This window comes from Sus scrofa, chromosome 1, assembly GCF_054392235.1.
Source record: "Sus scrofa isolate SSC_HxYL_T2T_F1_AM1 chromosome 1, Sscrofa_HxYL_maternal_Yorkshire_Landrace_v2.0, whole genome shotgun sequence".
NCBI lineage: Eukaryota > Metazoa > Chordata > Mammalia > Artiodactyla > Suidae > Sus > Sus scrofa.
The window spans coordinates 176447590-176464129 of record NC_139383.1 but is presented as its reverse complement, the minus strand read 5'-3'; the positions used below and the strand labels follow the sequence as shown (position 1 = coordinate 176464129).

Genomic DNA, 16540 nt, shown 5'->3' with positions numbered 1-16540 from the left:
ATGCCAATGAGGCTATGCAACTTTAAGGTCTAAAGAAAGATAAAAAAGCACTTTCCAATAACAAAATCCCAACCCCCCCAAACAATGAAATTCATGGAGAATGATTATCTCAACCAAAAAAAATCCAGTCCCTTAACCTTTATGTTTGTCCCAGGCTACTGACTCTTCCTGATATCTTCCCAACACCTCTCCCTCATCTGCATCCCCACCAGATACACACTGTGTCACAGGCAGGAAGAGATGCTGCTAACGACGCTGTCAGTAGCACTGATGCTGGGCTGAGGGAAGGACAAGTCTGGAGGCTGGCCTATCCTCATCTCTTTCCTCTCTGCTTATTTCACACTCGGCTCAAGTTGCAGCTGGCAGGAGTCTGAGCACATCCTTTTTGCAACCTTTAGCTGACGATTACAAATCTGTTTTGTGCTACAGCCCAGCATCAGGGCCAGAAGGGTGGCCCTTTGTGATTTTCCTAGTGGTTTTATATCCATAATCTCATTTGATCTGCATACTTCTAATCAGATAGGAAAGGCAGGTATCAGGATGCTCATTTTAGAGATGAGGAAACAGGCTTCAAAGAGTTAGAAAACATGAATTAAGGCCTGCAGTGACTGAAGTTTGTGGTAGACCTGGGTTCTAATCCTAATCTTCTGGTTCCTGGTCTAGAGTTCTTTTGAACAGGCCAGACTTCACAGCTTGTCACTAGCGAAGACAGCTGAGATCTGGTGCTCTGATTTGACTCCAAGTTCAGAGTAGTGACACCCTGGCACTGTCCCCAGCTGTGCGTACAAAAAGGATGCACACTATGAGATCTTAAGGATATATGAAAATATTTCATGTATTTAAGGACCAGACCAGTGGGTAAAAATTAAGATGAGGCAGTCTTCAGCCTGATAAGTAAAGCTCTGACTCTATGGCTGCTTTGTAAACTAGTGAGTTTCCTATCACTGCAGGTGTTTAACTGTTTGCTTTGCACAGATACTGTAGAGAAGTTTGATTCAGTGATGTCTGAGATCTCTTTCCAATCTTGAGTCTGTGATTCACTCCTGTCTACTCCATTTGGGATTACATAGCATCAAACCATCTACAGTACAACAGTGAACAAATCAGCCATTCTGTTTGCTCAGTTAATCTCATAGAGTGGTTAGGAGTTCAAATGAGAAAATATGGGCCAAAGAAAGGGTATTATTTCATAATCCAGTCTCTGCAATACTATAAAAACAAACGATTTTCTTCATGTGCTTTATTTGAGGGCAAAAGGGAGGGTACAAAATGAACTTATAAAGTATCCTTTCCCAATCTTCAGGCTATAGTACAAAGTCTGTAACATAAATGCCAACTCCATCAAAAGTCATTACTGATTCTAGCAATGAAGTGCACAAACTTCTGTTGAAAGACCTGGGAAACAGACCTGATGGCATCAAAGCTGTTTCTATTATTTGAAATAAAAGTCCCAATTTGGAGATAATATTCTGTCACAATTCGAGGAATACAAAATTTTTCCTTCACTCTGGCATAATGGTGATTGCTAACAAGGGAGGTCAGCAAGCTAGAATTTTCCCACTTGCACTTGACTGGTCAAGTAAATGAATACTTAACAGTCTAGAAAAAAATTCTGCACAGGTACACAGCCTCTTCCCAAATTTGACCAAAGCCTTCAAAAGCTTCATTTATCAAATGCAATGGCAATCTTTTTCTTACACTTATCACTTACCAGATCTCAATGACACTCTATTAATCTCAAGAATACAGCTACATTCTCAATCTTTGGCATTTGTTAAGATGGCTTACAAGTTTTTTCCTTAGGCTTGTTTGAGAGATACGTTGTACAGAGCCTCTTCATTTACGAAATGTTAGGGGATTGCAAAAATTGGTCAAACAGTGACTTGTTTAAAAATTACTGACAGAATAAGAGGCTTACCAAGATAAATATTCTAATGAGCTATAAATCCTGAAAAATGTGATTTTAATTTGATGGGCTACCTAGAGCTAAACAGCAAAGCTGCATACACTAAAATCTCACTGAGTGTGAGCACGCATGCCAAGAGATTACATTTCGGGTTTTCTCTTTAAGGAAAAGATTATGTTTAAACAAAGAAGCCTACAAATTTGAAAAGTGAGACTGACACTCCTGAACCTAACAACTTGGATGATTTCTCTTCCACTTATCTGATGGCTTCAACTGTAAAAGAAAAAGGATACAAAGGAGATGACATTTCAGCGTGTGGAGAGTCTTTAAACGTCCACATGGGTACCAGGAGAATTTGCTTAAAACTGCTTATAAGGATGGTGGAGAGAATGAGCCCCATTCTATTATTCAATAACCATGTTTGTGATGCATCTGCATAATCTAACCATGCATAAATTAGTATGTGTAATACAACACTTATTTGCATAATAATAGCAAGTTAATAGATGCTTAAAGAGCAGAGACCAACACCACCTTTAAATCAGACATGCCTCCAGGCACTTTGGCCTGTACAGACCAAGATGCCAGAAAAACAGTGAGCATCAACCAGAGGAAAACAGTCAAACCATTCATTTTTCATCCCTTTAGACGTTTCACTTATTTTTCCCCACACACTGGGGAATCATTTTCAAACCACAAAATAGCTTTATATTTTAAGTGCTAGCACCTTTATATAATAAAAACCTTAAAGAAATTACTAGAGATTATCATCAGTAATGGTAACGTAATGGACAGTTTGTTTTCTTAGAAATGTAAATAGGAAGGGAATATTTTTTAAAAAGAATATGTTCAAAATCATATCCACATAAAATTGGGGGCCCATCCATTTGCTTGGCAAAAATAATGATCTATATTAGATATTTTCACCCTTCACCTCAATCCTTTAATTCAAATAACTAATTGAATCCCAAATCTCGAATAACGTATCAAGAAAAGGCTATGCCTCTTTTCCAACCTCAGTGTGAGCACATGGTACTGAGCTGGGATGAAGAAAAACATCACCAGCGTCACACAAAAGAAGAGCATGATGATGGCTTTCAACATTTAACAAAGAGGAAAAAAAATCTGGAGTTTAAAAAAATCAAAAATCAATAGAGACTTCTAAATGACTCCTTTAAGATATCACTTTTCAATTTAACAGGACAGATTTATTTGTATGTGGCTCAAATGTTCACAATTGCTCCCTGCACCTTCATACATAGGAATGAATGTCACAGTGGCAAACGGCAGTAATGAACAATCTTACCTGAGGATATGGAAACCTCCCAAGAGCAAGCTGGGAAAGGAAATAATATTTGTCTAGTTATAGATTTGCATGCAGGGCAGATCTCCTTAAGACAGACAAGTACTAAATTTCAGAACTACATCCAGCAAATATAAAAAGCTCACAACCCCAAATGCACGAACTGAATCATTGCTGTCATTACATTGAGAGTTGTATTTAGAATGGACATTTACATCAGACAATGCTGTATACCCAATAAAAGGTTCTAATTTTAACGACTAAACACTACCCTTATGTGGTTTCTCTTAGGAATATTCTCAGCTCTACGGGCATTACTCATATTTACAAGTGTACAACAATTTCTTTTAGACAGAGATGTAAAACTATAGGAGACTGCTGGCTTTTCCTCTTGTAAAATGGGAACACTTAATTGTTCCTAGTCCACAGCTCTGTAGAATTTTCAGTTACAAGTATTATAGGAAGACTTGTAGGAAATGGGCAATGGGGCGTATGAAATAGAAAATTTTGCTATTATTTTCATCTGTCAGCTTTTTTTATCTAAGAAGAGCTGCTACTAGTGGGAAAATGGCATTTCAAGACTGCAAAGTTGGAACTAGAGGTCTACATCTGAAATTGGAAAAGTGAATCCTTAAGGTTCCCAGCTTTGCTTGATTGGTAAACTGCTATGTGTTTCTACGCCACTCACTTAATTTTGGTCTTTGAATTCTCACCTGTGAAAACAAAATGTTCAACCAGGAATAGCATTGTTACAAAGTATTAAAATCAAATTTACCAAACACAGCATAATTTATTTAAAGAAAATAGTGGCTAAATTTTGCAACTTTATAATGTGGCCCATCTTCCGGCCTGAAATCCTTTCTATATATTTGTAACTATTTTCAAAGTAGAACTGCTACATCAGGGAACTTCTAAACTGGAATGGATCCAAGGAAACATGAATCCATTTTAGAGATTAGAACCCTAGAGTCTCATTGAAGACATTTCCACATTTCCAGTTAATCAGAAGAAGCCTAGGGACTAACTCCAAGACTTTCAACTTAATCCAATGTTCTCTCCAGAGTATTACATTGCTTTTCTAGATCTTGAGAAGTTGTGCCTTTCTTCAAACACACTAACACTGCCCAAACATTTCTGAACTCTTCTTTTGGACCTGTGTTTAAAATCATTTCAAGTAACAAAAGAACAACTACTTCATTTTATTAGAATTGTATCTTATCCTAAATTTAAAATTATAACCCTCTGCCTTTTGATCATGTAAGTTATTTGCATGGTCTATGGGTATTACCAAAACCCCAAAGCCAACTTCAAAGAATAAATATTTTGTTCCTTACTACACATAGGCATGAAGGTACTGAAGTTAATTTTTAATATTCTAAAACCAGTTTGAGAAACAGCAATGTAATTCAAATAAACCATAGGACCACGTAAGGTAACTACTTAGAAAGGGCCAACACTCATTTGGATGGTGTGTGTGTATGTGTGTGTGTGTGTGTGTGTGTGTGTGTGTGTGTGAATACTCAGTTTTTTTTATCTTGTATTCATCTCTTGCATGCTCAGAGTTCTCCCTCGATTCTCAAGATATAAAGTTATAAGATCATTATTTCATTTGGTGGGTGGTGTTAATCCATTCAAGTATAGAGTGAAAGAGAGTGCAGATGTTAAACTCCCTTTTGGTTTTGTGTGATAACATTGCTATTAATTAGGACACGGAGGGACTAAGCTCACTACTGCCCCCACTCCACCCCCACCCAATCCAGGTCATTGATTTGATACATTTTGTAAATACAGTATGTTTCTGGCCAATGAGAACATGTACCCTGACTCAGGGGGAATCACTGTGGTCTACTGTGACAGTAATGGGTGGACTCGGCCTTTTCACCATTCTGCACTGAACTGACAGGCAGGGACAACTCATCAAAAGCTGTCACCTAACATCACACTAATCTGTGGATTATGAGTTTTGTACATTTTTCCATTTGAAGCTTAAAAAGTAGCAAGAGGAGGATCTCTCATCTCAGGTGAAAAAGCTGACAGCTTAATAAATATTAGAAAACCTTTTCTATCTCTAGTCCTTCTATAGGTGCTACACCATTCACTCTGGTACATGTTGAACATGTTCTTGGGGCCTATGGAAGAATTCTGTCCACATGGCTTACCCGAAGAAACTTACCCACCACACATACAATTAAGGTCTAAACTAGCTAGCTGGTGCCAACATTGGCCATTGGGTCTTGCAGATTAAAGAACTAAGCAATGACAAATAGAAGGCTTTGAAAAAAAGTGTGGGATAAGGTGAAAAATGTGAACTCTTTCCTCTTCAACATAAAGCCTCAAATGCTCAAGCCATCAACTGTTCTAAGGAGAGGCTACAGCCGACTAGGAAATGTGCACTCATCTACTCAGCTCCCTCTCATGACTATTAAGAGGTAATAAGGCTGACGATGTCATTCATTTACTCTGTAAGATCTTCAAGCAAGAGATGGGAGAGAAAATTCTGCTGGGAACCTCTTGGTACCAGCCTGCTTGGAAACAGGTGGCAGTGCTTCAACTAGTGAACTCATCATTCTTGGGACTGGCTTTACGTATGCACGCTTTCCTGATATCCTGTGGAACCTCAGTCTTACTTGTCAACTTCATTCCTGGGAGGACTGCTTCTAAGGCATTTCGTAGATCTGACCTCTTTTGAATCAGAGCACAAAGAGAATGGTTCTTTGTCCTAGACTGGAGCAGCGTAATGATCATTTCCTCTCTCACAGTGAGTCAACACTGGGCTGCTCCAGCGGCAGGCCAAGGATTCCAATTCTGCACCAGTGAAATCTGGCTGTGGTACTATTAGGCTGGCACCAAAAGCGGTCATTTTAAGGCTCTGGGAGAGAGAGTTGCTGTCCATGTATGTCTCTGTCCTCTTAGGTTTAATGCAGCTGCCGTGTTTCTGTTCCACGTTATTTGTCTTATGGCAAAATAGAAGGAAATACATAGCCAGGCCCTAGAACCTTTTTATAAAGTTTTATTAGGAGAAGGTAAAAAAGGAAAAGGGCTCTTGGTAGACATGGCCGAGGCTGTCAAAAGTCAAAATAAACACTGAACTCTTATGGGGAAAAGGGAGCACATATACTACGAGTGAATATTTCAGACAGACAAACCTGGTGCCATTCTGTATCTTTTACTCCTACTGGTCTATAAATCTACTTGCATTTCCCCAGTTTTTATTGTCAAGGTATTACAAATTAGGAAACTTACAAAAGAGAGTATGTAATCTTCTCTGAAATGGCCTGCAGATATGTCACTGTACTAAATGTGTTTCAGATTTAATGAAGCTTTAATGTCCTTTTTAATTTTGCCTGTTTCTGTATCACCAGGGGTCGGGCAAGGCAATCAGCACTCAAGAGGGTGGTTTGGTTTAAAACTAGGAAAAAACTCATTTGCTTATGAGTTGCACTGTATTTTCTTAATTAAATTTACTGAGTAAAATGGTTTAAGTTCAGCCAACCAATGACCTTTGTATGTAGATTTAGATTTATAAATAGGTTAACAGTTAAAGAAGAGAAAAAAAGGAATCACAACAAAGCAAACAGATTAGGGCTAAGCCAATAGAAATCTTTGCTGTCTTTATCATCTTTATAAAAAGAAGCATTTAAATTTAGGCAGCTTAAGTCCAATTTTTTAAAAAAAAGTACATTGAAAAATGTGGACCCACATAAGCACCAGTAATTCATCAAAGGACTCTAACATCCTTTTCATTCCCAGGAGGGGAGCAGCTCACATTGTAAAGATTTGGAAAAGCATTATTTACTTGGGGGGAGCAGACGTAGAGATGGGGGGAGGGAGAGGATTCCACTTAATGTTAAATTAAAAAGTACATTTTAATTCCAAATACTTAAGATTCAGCAAACTGCTAAATACTGTTCATTGTGGGAAATTTTCTATTCAAAAGGCAGAAAAAAAATGTTCTGAAAACATTTACCAGTTGGTAACACACTTAAATAGCAATGAACCCTTAACATTTCACTGTAAAACTAGGAGTGTTCCTCTGTATTGTCTTATCAATCTTTGATTTGTACAACCATAATCTATGAAATACTCTTGAGTTAGCAGTATTTGAATATGCCAAATTTTATAATTTCGTATGTGTGGTTGTGATTATAACAATTGCCAAATGAATAACAAATGCATGATAGAAATGTTTGTATTTTAACAAAAATTTAGGGTATAAGATAATTAATTTATTTACAAAGCAAGAAAAATGGCCTCTTTTGGTAACCAGAATAATTATTGTCATGAAGTCATAAATGGTAAAGAGAAAACATGCACTGCAGCCAGAAAGCAAACGTAGGACGCGAAGTCAGGATATGTTTTTGGTGATTAAGTTTCCAACTTAAGAGTATCAAGAGTATCAACAATGTGGGAGCAGTTTTAAATTTACAGTTATACTGCAGAGCACTGGATTTTATAAATTCTTAATTTAGACGTATTCTATGTTTCTCAGCATAACTGCAAATTGAAAATAAGCATTTTCAATATAGCCAGTGATCTAGCTGAAGGAGGACTTTATAGTCTGAAATGTTCTAAAATTTGTTCTTAATTACCTTGTGCACATTTTGCACAATTAAATTTCCATCTAAGGATTTTGCATTTAGATTGTGAACTGCAGTTAAACCTTCATTTTATAGAAATGCAGCAGCCGCTTTGGAACATTCAGACACAGAGAAACTTTAAAAAATCAGACTTAACTACTGGATTACATAAAATTCCCTAGGTGAGATTTCATCCCAAGACCAATTTACACAGTCCTAGAGAGAGAGTTTAAATCATGTGAAGCTATGCTGGTGAAGGACCATAATAAATATTAAATACCTCAAAATCTACCCTAAAGATTTTACTTTTCTTCCCATGTATCAATTTCACTGTCCTCTCACTGAATGGTTTAAGAACAATCCGAAGGATATAACAGCAATTTACCAGTGTTAAAGTGCTTCAGAGGTTAAATTGACAACAAAGAACACAGAAACACAAAGCATCTTGAAGTAGGGTTTCAATTAAATGTGGAGGATTTAGTAATGCAGTACCAAAAAAAAAAAAAGAGTTACAAATTAATTTAATCTTCTGCCTATAGTTTGCAGCTGCACTCCGAAGTGTCTAGGGCTTAAGAACAAAGCCTTGAAAGGCCTCGGAGTGAGGAAAGCTTCAATTTTTAATGTATAACGCCATTAGCTGATAACTTGTGGAATCTGCAACCCCTGTGGAGGGGCATAAGTGCGAGTAACAGAGACTGATGAAGTGACATATTTGTTCATGTCTAGAACTATGAGGAAGAGGGTTATTACTAACACCATCAGGCCCAACAGAAATATGCCCTAATAACCTTTGGGACCCTCCACGTTATCAGTTCTCACTGCATTACATACATTAAAATCAAAACCTAATTCCCTTTAATTAAAGACAATTAGTTTTACTATTATTGTTTTAACTTGTATAATATTATAATACATTGCAAATTGAAGATGGAATAATAAATGTAACAAAAGCATCAAACTGTGTACACCTTTCTACCCAAGCTTACTGAAATTAGCTTATCACTGGTGTCTAAGGAAATTCAAGAACAACCCTCATTAAAAGTGGTGTAGAAACATTGCACCCTAAAAAGGAGAACCGGAACCATGCATATGTTTTCTCTATTCAATTCATACTTCTTTTCACATAACATTTCCCTATAACTCTAAGGATTTCTTTAATACAAACAGAATTATGGCCCAATGGAAGCACCAGAAGCTTAATTAATTTGCCAAAGGTCGTACTGTAGGTTGGTGGCAAAGCTTGTTAAATTACTAGGAACTCTGGACTCTACAGATGTTTTGGCAATGGCAAAGGCCCCTGTTTGCAAAAGCCCCAGAGACTTCTAGAGTAGTGGGTGAACCAGGGCAAATAACTCATGACGCCTGTACAAAAAGTGCCAAGTGCCCTGGAGAGCTCACAAATAACGTTTCCTTTGTGTAGAAAGAGCCTAACTGTGAGGTTCCTATCAGGAGTGCTTCTTAACATGTGCCAATGTTTTTAAAACAACTATTCATCCTCACTAGAGTCCACTGGTGAAAAAGAAAATTTATTTTGACGTCAGGATCCCAAACACAATAGCACAAAGAAATAAATCAAACATTTCTCCATGATTCAGTAGGTCCTGCATTCTATCCCACAGATTACCAATAATAATGGAGAAAAAGACAGCATTACAAATAAATGTTTCTAATACAGTGGGTTTTTTCTTTTTAAATTAGAAATGGGTTTATTACAGTGGACACTTAAATGGGGCCGGGGCAACAGTAATTCACAAGTACAATATCTTAATGCTGTTCCTTTAATTGCTTTATTTGTTTTACTGTTAAAAATGATTGCTTGCTGTAGTCTAACCATGAATGCTGAAAAGCATGATACATTGAGGTCTCAACCTGGGCAAACTGTACCTAAACTTACACTTTATTGCAGCTTAGTTCACAATCTTCACCTAATATAGGGTTATATCCCAGTGCAGCAGGAGGATAAATCATCCTGGAATATTACTCTGGCAAAGTTTAGCTGTGACTGGAGCATATGTGCTTTCGAGCCACTGAAGCAAAGGCCCATAAAATACACTAATTACTGGAAGTTATGGTCACTGAGTGATTGATAGCGCTCTGCAAGGCAACTTCCTCATTTTCAGCTCTTCTGACGGGGCTCATCCGCCACATAGCAATTATTAATTCATGACCCACCCCTCAGGCACTAGTACCTTTACTTCTAATTCTCCTGCTACCAAACTACTGCTACAGCTGGACACTGTCTTTCTTCATTCTGATGGCTGGGTAAGGATGATAAAAAGTAGATTTCATGCTAAATGCTATTGTTTTGAATCTTTAAACGCTGCTTGGTCTTTCTAACCCTGCTGTCCTGAAACATAATTTTCCTTCCTCAATAATGCTTTTTTACTTGCATCATTTTTTCCTTAAAAAAGTTTGTGTTTTATGCATATTATATGTATGCATATATGTATATATGTGTGTGTGTAGGCTTGTATATGTGTGTGTATATATCAATCTGTCTATATTGCTTTAGACTAAAAATGCAGCCTGAATAATGTTTTGGTTGAATACTATGGGTAAAATGTAAACATAAGTTCAACTAGGCTATGGTAAATATAAGGCAGTTAAGTGATTAAAAAAAACAAACAAAAAAACAAAGGGAAAGTCCTACCTCAACCCTCCATTTAAATAGATCCATTTTGTGGCTTTGAAGATATTCTAAATTATTTCAAATTGATTTTTTCCATCAGTAACTCTAAGCAATGCTAACTAAAATATCTGTGTATATAATCAAATCTCTAAAAGTCACTTAAAAACAACTGCAAAGGTCTCTTTTGATGTTATTCTGTGCATTAAGAGGAAATTCAGTGAGAGACTCTAAATTAAAGAGAGATAAAAGTTCAGTCAAGATGGATGAAAGCAGACATTTTACTTTTCTAATAGAAAGATATATGTTCTTCACATTTTTGAACAACTCAAAACGCAATACTAACCATGGTTTTCCTATGTGGAATCTGAGATGGTGTAACAGGTGAACAGATGACTCCAAGCTACTTATCCTTTCATAACTTGTTTCAAATTGTTCCTCCTTTTCTGTTGGGGGTTAGTCCCAGAAAACAATTTTGAGGACAAAATCCATACCCTCCCTGCCTATACATTCAATGGACTATGTATCACAACTTACCTGGTAACAATTCCTAGGATTCTACCTCTTCCTGTATCTCTAATGCCTGGTAAATTTCACTTGTTTAAGGAAGACTCTAAGTTGTAAACTTTTATATGCGCTCCATGACACTGGAAATAGTATTTTTCAGTAGGCTGACCATGAGCATTTGTTGATTATGATAACCCCCAATGTGATGTCTGCTAGAGTTTGGTTCATCAACTTGGTTCATGGTTTGGTTGTTTCTACCAAAAAAGCTATAATACCTTAATGAATATAGTATACAAACTCTTCAGTATTAGGGATTGCTAGTTTTAACAGGCAAGGCCCTCTTGCACACACATCACCTATGTAAGCATTATGATGAATTTAGATGGCTAGTTTCTTACTAAAGACTAAAGGGTTGCAAGAAGTGAAAAGATTAAACTTCCCCCCAAATCATCCCATGTGCTTAATTCAATAATCATTTTAATCTTCATAGGAAGAATTAAGAAATGACACACTTTCAATATGTTTGTATAATGCTGACCTATATCCTCTAAGAGTGGGTGCCTTTAACTCTGATAACAGACCCTAGAAACCTAGCTTGGAGCTGTCCTCCATTTCTAAACCACTCCCTGGAGTCATATAGTTGTGAGTGCCTGAGAAAACACCAGTGCTGGGGTATAGTCTAATGAGCTCAATCTAAGCTACACTTATATTTACTGATCTACTTCTTTTCTATAGCACATCTTTCTTCCAGAGTCAGGACACTTAACTGCTGCTGCCTGGTCTAGTCACCTAACCCTTCTGGAAAAGTCCTTTAATTTCTCTGGATCTCAGTTTCCTTATTTGCAAAATGGGAACTTTGATGCTTATACATCAAAGTTGGTAGAACAATGTTAGATACCTTAAATTACCGATATTTTGGTTATTTCTCATCATGGTGGGAAAAGCTTAAATGAGATAATGAATATCAGATGGCTTTGGTAAGTGTTACGTACACATAAATATCAAATGGCTTTGGTAAGTGTTACTACACATAAAGATCTAGAATGATACTTAGCAAGAAGATATCAACTGCAAGGAACAGAGGAAAGCAAATTACACTTTACTACCAAAGACCCAGCTGCCAGTTCTCTTCTGCACAGCCCTACCTTATGCTGTATTGTGGGCATAGTCCCTTCCTGGCTTTGGAGCTTGTTGGTAAGGGAAGAGATCTGATTCAACAAGTTTTAATGTCTTTCTTTAGTTAAAAAACACTCTAGTCTCTAAATACAAGATAGACTATGTAAAATATTTTTCTACATAAATGCTAAAAAATGTTAAAATTATTATTCATTTCAGAACCAAAGTACATAAAATGGTCTATAGGATCTTTGAGATGATTTTTAAAGCCAATTTCAGGTCACTGGATTTGAGTTCTGAAAGAATTCTATGAGTAGTGGTTTGTACCACTGGATATTTTGAAGGTAGCAGCAGTGGTTCCACAAATTACCACACTTAGAATTTTAGAGTTAACAGATGTCACTAGAACATTGGGCCCTTCTTATCTTTCAGACCTCCACTCAGAAGTAACCCTGCACCAGTGAGTTACCCCCATCATATGATGCTGTTTATTTCTGCCTAAAAAGTTACTGTTGTCAAGCATCTTTTTTATCATATAGGTTCCATGAAAGCAGGTATTTTGTCACTTTCCCAAAATGTCCCCAGTGACTAGCACAGTGCCTACCACACCATGCAACAAAAATTTGCTAAGTGACTAAATGAATAAATGACTGCATCTCATCTAACTTTTACACCTATGTCTTCTACAAGTATGTCTTAAAAAAACAAAACAAAACAAAACAACCTGAGACAAGCATTTAGTCACTACTTAAATGCCCCCCACCCCAGGGATGGGGCATTTTTATCTCTAAAGGGATGACTGCACTGTTGAGTAGGAGGGGTGCAGGGATCTGTCCATTAGAAAAGTCTCTATATTGAATAGAAAACCATGGGCTTTTTGCTTTTGGTTTTTGATCGCCTCAGAAAGTTCAGCCTACCAGTCATAAAGTAGCAGCTTGCCTATTCTTTACTGACAATTCTTAAAACAGCTGAACATGGGCTGTCAAATGCCTGCTTTGTCTTCTCTTTATTTCTTTATTCTTCATATCAAGACTTTGTTGATTAAATTTTTTTTTTTTAGTCCAAATTGTGTGTGTTTGTGTGTATACACAATTTAGACATGTGCTGTTGGAAAAACTTTAGAATCAGTCTGAAATCCATCAAAATAATAAAATGCTTAGCTGGGACTGCTAGCACCTGTCCCATCTTGTTTTGTCAATCTCATGGTTGTTCACGATAGCTCTGAGCACAAAGGAAGTTCAACAATGCCTCATTCAGTGGGAAACACTTCACATTGTCTGCCAGTTTCACATTCACTACAATCACTGACAACCTTGGAAAATGCACATTTAGGCATGGTAATCTGAGACAGCTGGATCCCTTCACAGACCTTGCAAAGAACTGAACCAGTCAATCCATCATCTGCCAAAGGTCACTTTAACAGCTCCTTTTTGCAATAAGTTATATAAAATTTTAGACAAAAAATGACAATGGAAAAATCAAGTTAAGACAATTACAGAAAGGGGAGTGTGAGCAGGGAGAATGAGTAACAGAAAACTGTTAAATGTGCTTTTTCTCAATGTTCTTCAATGGAAGGGAAGGTGGCCCATAACAAGGATTCCAGAACCACACTACCACCCACTTTCCTATACCATCTTCCACTGAAATCTCCTTTGTCTTTAAACCCTTCAGCTTTGATCCTTCTGCCTTCTGATGGTTCTCAGCAGAAACTTCTGATCAACAGGTAAGATATTTCACTAGATGGAGCAGTAGACAGCATACTATAAAATTCAACATCCACTCATGTCCTTGGCAATAATTACAAAAAAGAAGAGGAGAAAAAAATCAGTATTTGAGGGGAGCACACCAAATGCCAAGTCTTTATGGTTGAAAGAAGATGACAGCAGCTGCTCAGAGGGGATCCAAAGCCATCCGTCACCCCTCAGACCAGGTTCTTAATCACCAAGGGCTAGAAAAGCAAACAAAGCTGCAGCTGTAAACTCACTAGAGACAGCTGTGTCTCCGGGTATTTTAATTTTTTTTTCCATAGGGAGAGTGGGGAATATGTCCTTCTATACATTTAGAGGCAAGTCTAGATAATGCTCCATACTTCTTGTCATTTGGTAAACACTCAATACATAGATGTTATTTCAAAGAGAAGTTTACTTCTCAAAGTAATTTAATGCAGTTGTTATTGTTAAGTGAAAGCATTTATTACAAAGCCTAGAATACTGGAAATGCCTGCTTTCAAAAAAATATGTGCTTACTATTACTGTTTACCATACGCTTCCTTTATTACATTATAGGTTCAACAGGAAAGGGAACATACCTATTTTATCTACCAAGGTATCCCTAGCACCTAGTAAAGTGTTTGGCACATAAAAGGGGTTCAATGAATATTTGAAGAATGAATGAATTCTAATGTTATCTTCATTTCACAGATAAGAAACTGACACTTGAAGTGGCAAAATGACCAAGATAACACTGATTGTAAGTGATGGTGGCAACACATCTGGTTAACTGTTAAAGCTCTCACAGTTCAAGAATTAGGATGACAGCCTTACCATCTGAAAATATATCATAGAAAGAAAATGATATACTCTCCATCAAACTTCTCTAGAAACTCTGTCAAAGGTATTGGGCTGGGTGATCCATGTAGCTTTTTCAATACTTCTTTCATTTCCCATAGCTCAACATACTTTGTGTTTGCTTGTAAATGTAGAAAATTACACTTCATTTTCTTGATATCCAATGAGTCTTATCTAGCATCCATTAAACAATATGTATAAAGGCAAAATAAAAAAAATTAGATGCGTCAACAGCTTTTAACAATTCCATAAGACGAGGTAATTACATTCAACTATTGGTACATTTTATGTTAAATTTTCCTCAGGAAAAATCTATTATAGATATCTGCAGAGAATTCAATGATTTACTATTCTCCTATCAAAACTCACTTTCCCTGGGCGAAAGCATTAACATGTGTCATTTAGAAAAAAGTTAGGTTTGTTTTTTTCCCCTCTCTGGAGAAACACTAAGAAGGCCATCTCAAATGACATATAAATAATCCTCTCATGTTATAAAATTAAAATGGAAACATTTACTTATTTCCTTGCTTTTGTTTTCTCTGTTCTTTCCTCCTGAAACTTCTCTTTTTCATGTTCTCCAATTTCCAATTCTCTTTGTTGTTGTTCTCTGAAAGTTCTTTTGTTACAGCAGCCTGTTCTTGTTTCCTAGATGCAATATTTTCACTTATCCCTCTGAGAATACTATAATAGTTTATTTGAATTTTTCCCTCCTTCATAGTTTCCAAGCCCTCCATATTGCTTTTTTTTTTTTATTATTATTTTAGATCTCTGTTCTTACCTTAAAAGGCTTCCTTAAATGTTCTGACAAGAGTAAAGCACTACAAATGAGACTAGAAACTCTTTGCTTGTGGGTGGAACCTGTAGACAGAGGTAACACGATCTAGCTGACTCCTTCCTTAGGGAACTTCCAGTGCCTGGATCTTTAAGACTTCCCGGTCAGATTTTCCTAGATAAAGTCTCTTCCAATATCCTGCCTGTGTCCTACGAACAGACAGCTGGGAGTTTTGACATCTAGAATCTAAACTTTCACTTAATGCTTCTGCCCTCACTAATGGGTGACCCAGCCATCTACAGTGCCAGGTATCACTTATTTTATTCTCAGAAAAACTCCTCTACTCAGTCTTGTATTAGGGTTGGGGAAGGGCAACTGTCTGCCTGTGCTGAGTTAGAGAAAAGAATCTGTGGGTCAAATAGCTTAACTGCTTCTCACACAGACTTTAAAACAATTCTATTCTGTGGTCTCACCCTCACTTGTAGTTTCAGATATGTGGTTCCACCAATTCCTGAACCTTCTGGGTGGTTTATAGGAAATCAAGTGCTTCTTTGTTTCTTTACTGCTGGCTTTTGATTTCAGCACTTTTGGTTCTGCTAAATTGTTTACTGTTGTCCATCTGCTTTTCCACATCCAAAATTTGGTTGCTATTGTCTCCTTTCCCTTTCTTTATGGTAATAAGCCTTAAAAATCCCTTTATGGTTATACTTAGTGGAGTTTGCCCTGAGAATGGAAGCTAAGGCATGCATTCCATGATTTAACCAAATTAGTAGTCTCTGTGAACCAAAGTAAACATTTCAAAAGGTAATTCTCCTTCAAGAGGGGATAATTTTCTCAATTTTCTCATTGTGACCTTTCCAAAAGCTCTGAAATACGGCTCCCATCTAAAGGTGGGGAAGCTGAGGTCCAGAGAGATTACGCAATTTACCCTAAGATCTATAGTTTAATACTGGCAGAGGTGGAATTTGAATCTAGGTCTGATACGGCCAGCAGAAAACTCTTCCTCGCATGTGAAATATCTGTGATCTATTCAGCAAACATTTGTGAGCTTTAACTTACATTAAAGGTTCTATCGAACTTTAACTCTGATCTTTATTTTCAGAAACTGCTTTAAAACCATCAAAAAAATATGAAAAAACTGAGCCAAAAAGATTTCTTGAGAAACC

At 37.0% G+C, this 16540-nt stretch overlaps 1 protein-coding gene across 17 annotated transcripts in view; it reads right to left on the bottom strand.

Moving 5' to 3' along the window:
- MAP2K5 (mitogen-activated protein kinase kinase 5) overlaps positions 1–16540 on the bottom strand; it is a 275073-nt gene that overhangs the window by 79598 nt on the left and 178935 nt on the right. For 13 of the 17 annotated variants that reach the window (XR_014817174.1, XM_084978867.1, XM_021100443.2 and 10 more), the window contains one exon: positions 3213–3242. The exons of the other annotated variants lie outside the window; for them this stretch is intronic. Coding sequence is in view for 12 of the 13 variants with exons in the window: in XM_084978867.1 (XP_084834993.1) it covers positions 3213–3242 (30 nt within the window). In the remaining variant the exon portion in view is untranslated. The remainder of the gene's footprint in view (positions 1–3212; positions 3243–16540) is intronic. 17 annotated transcript variants of the gene reach the window in all.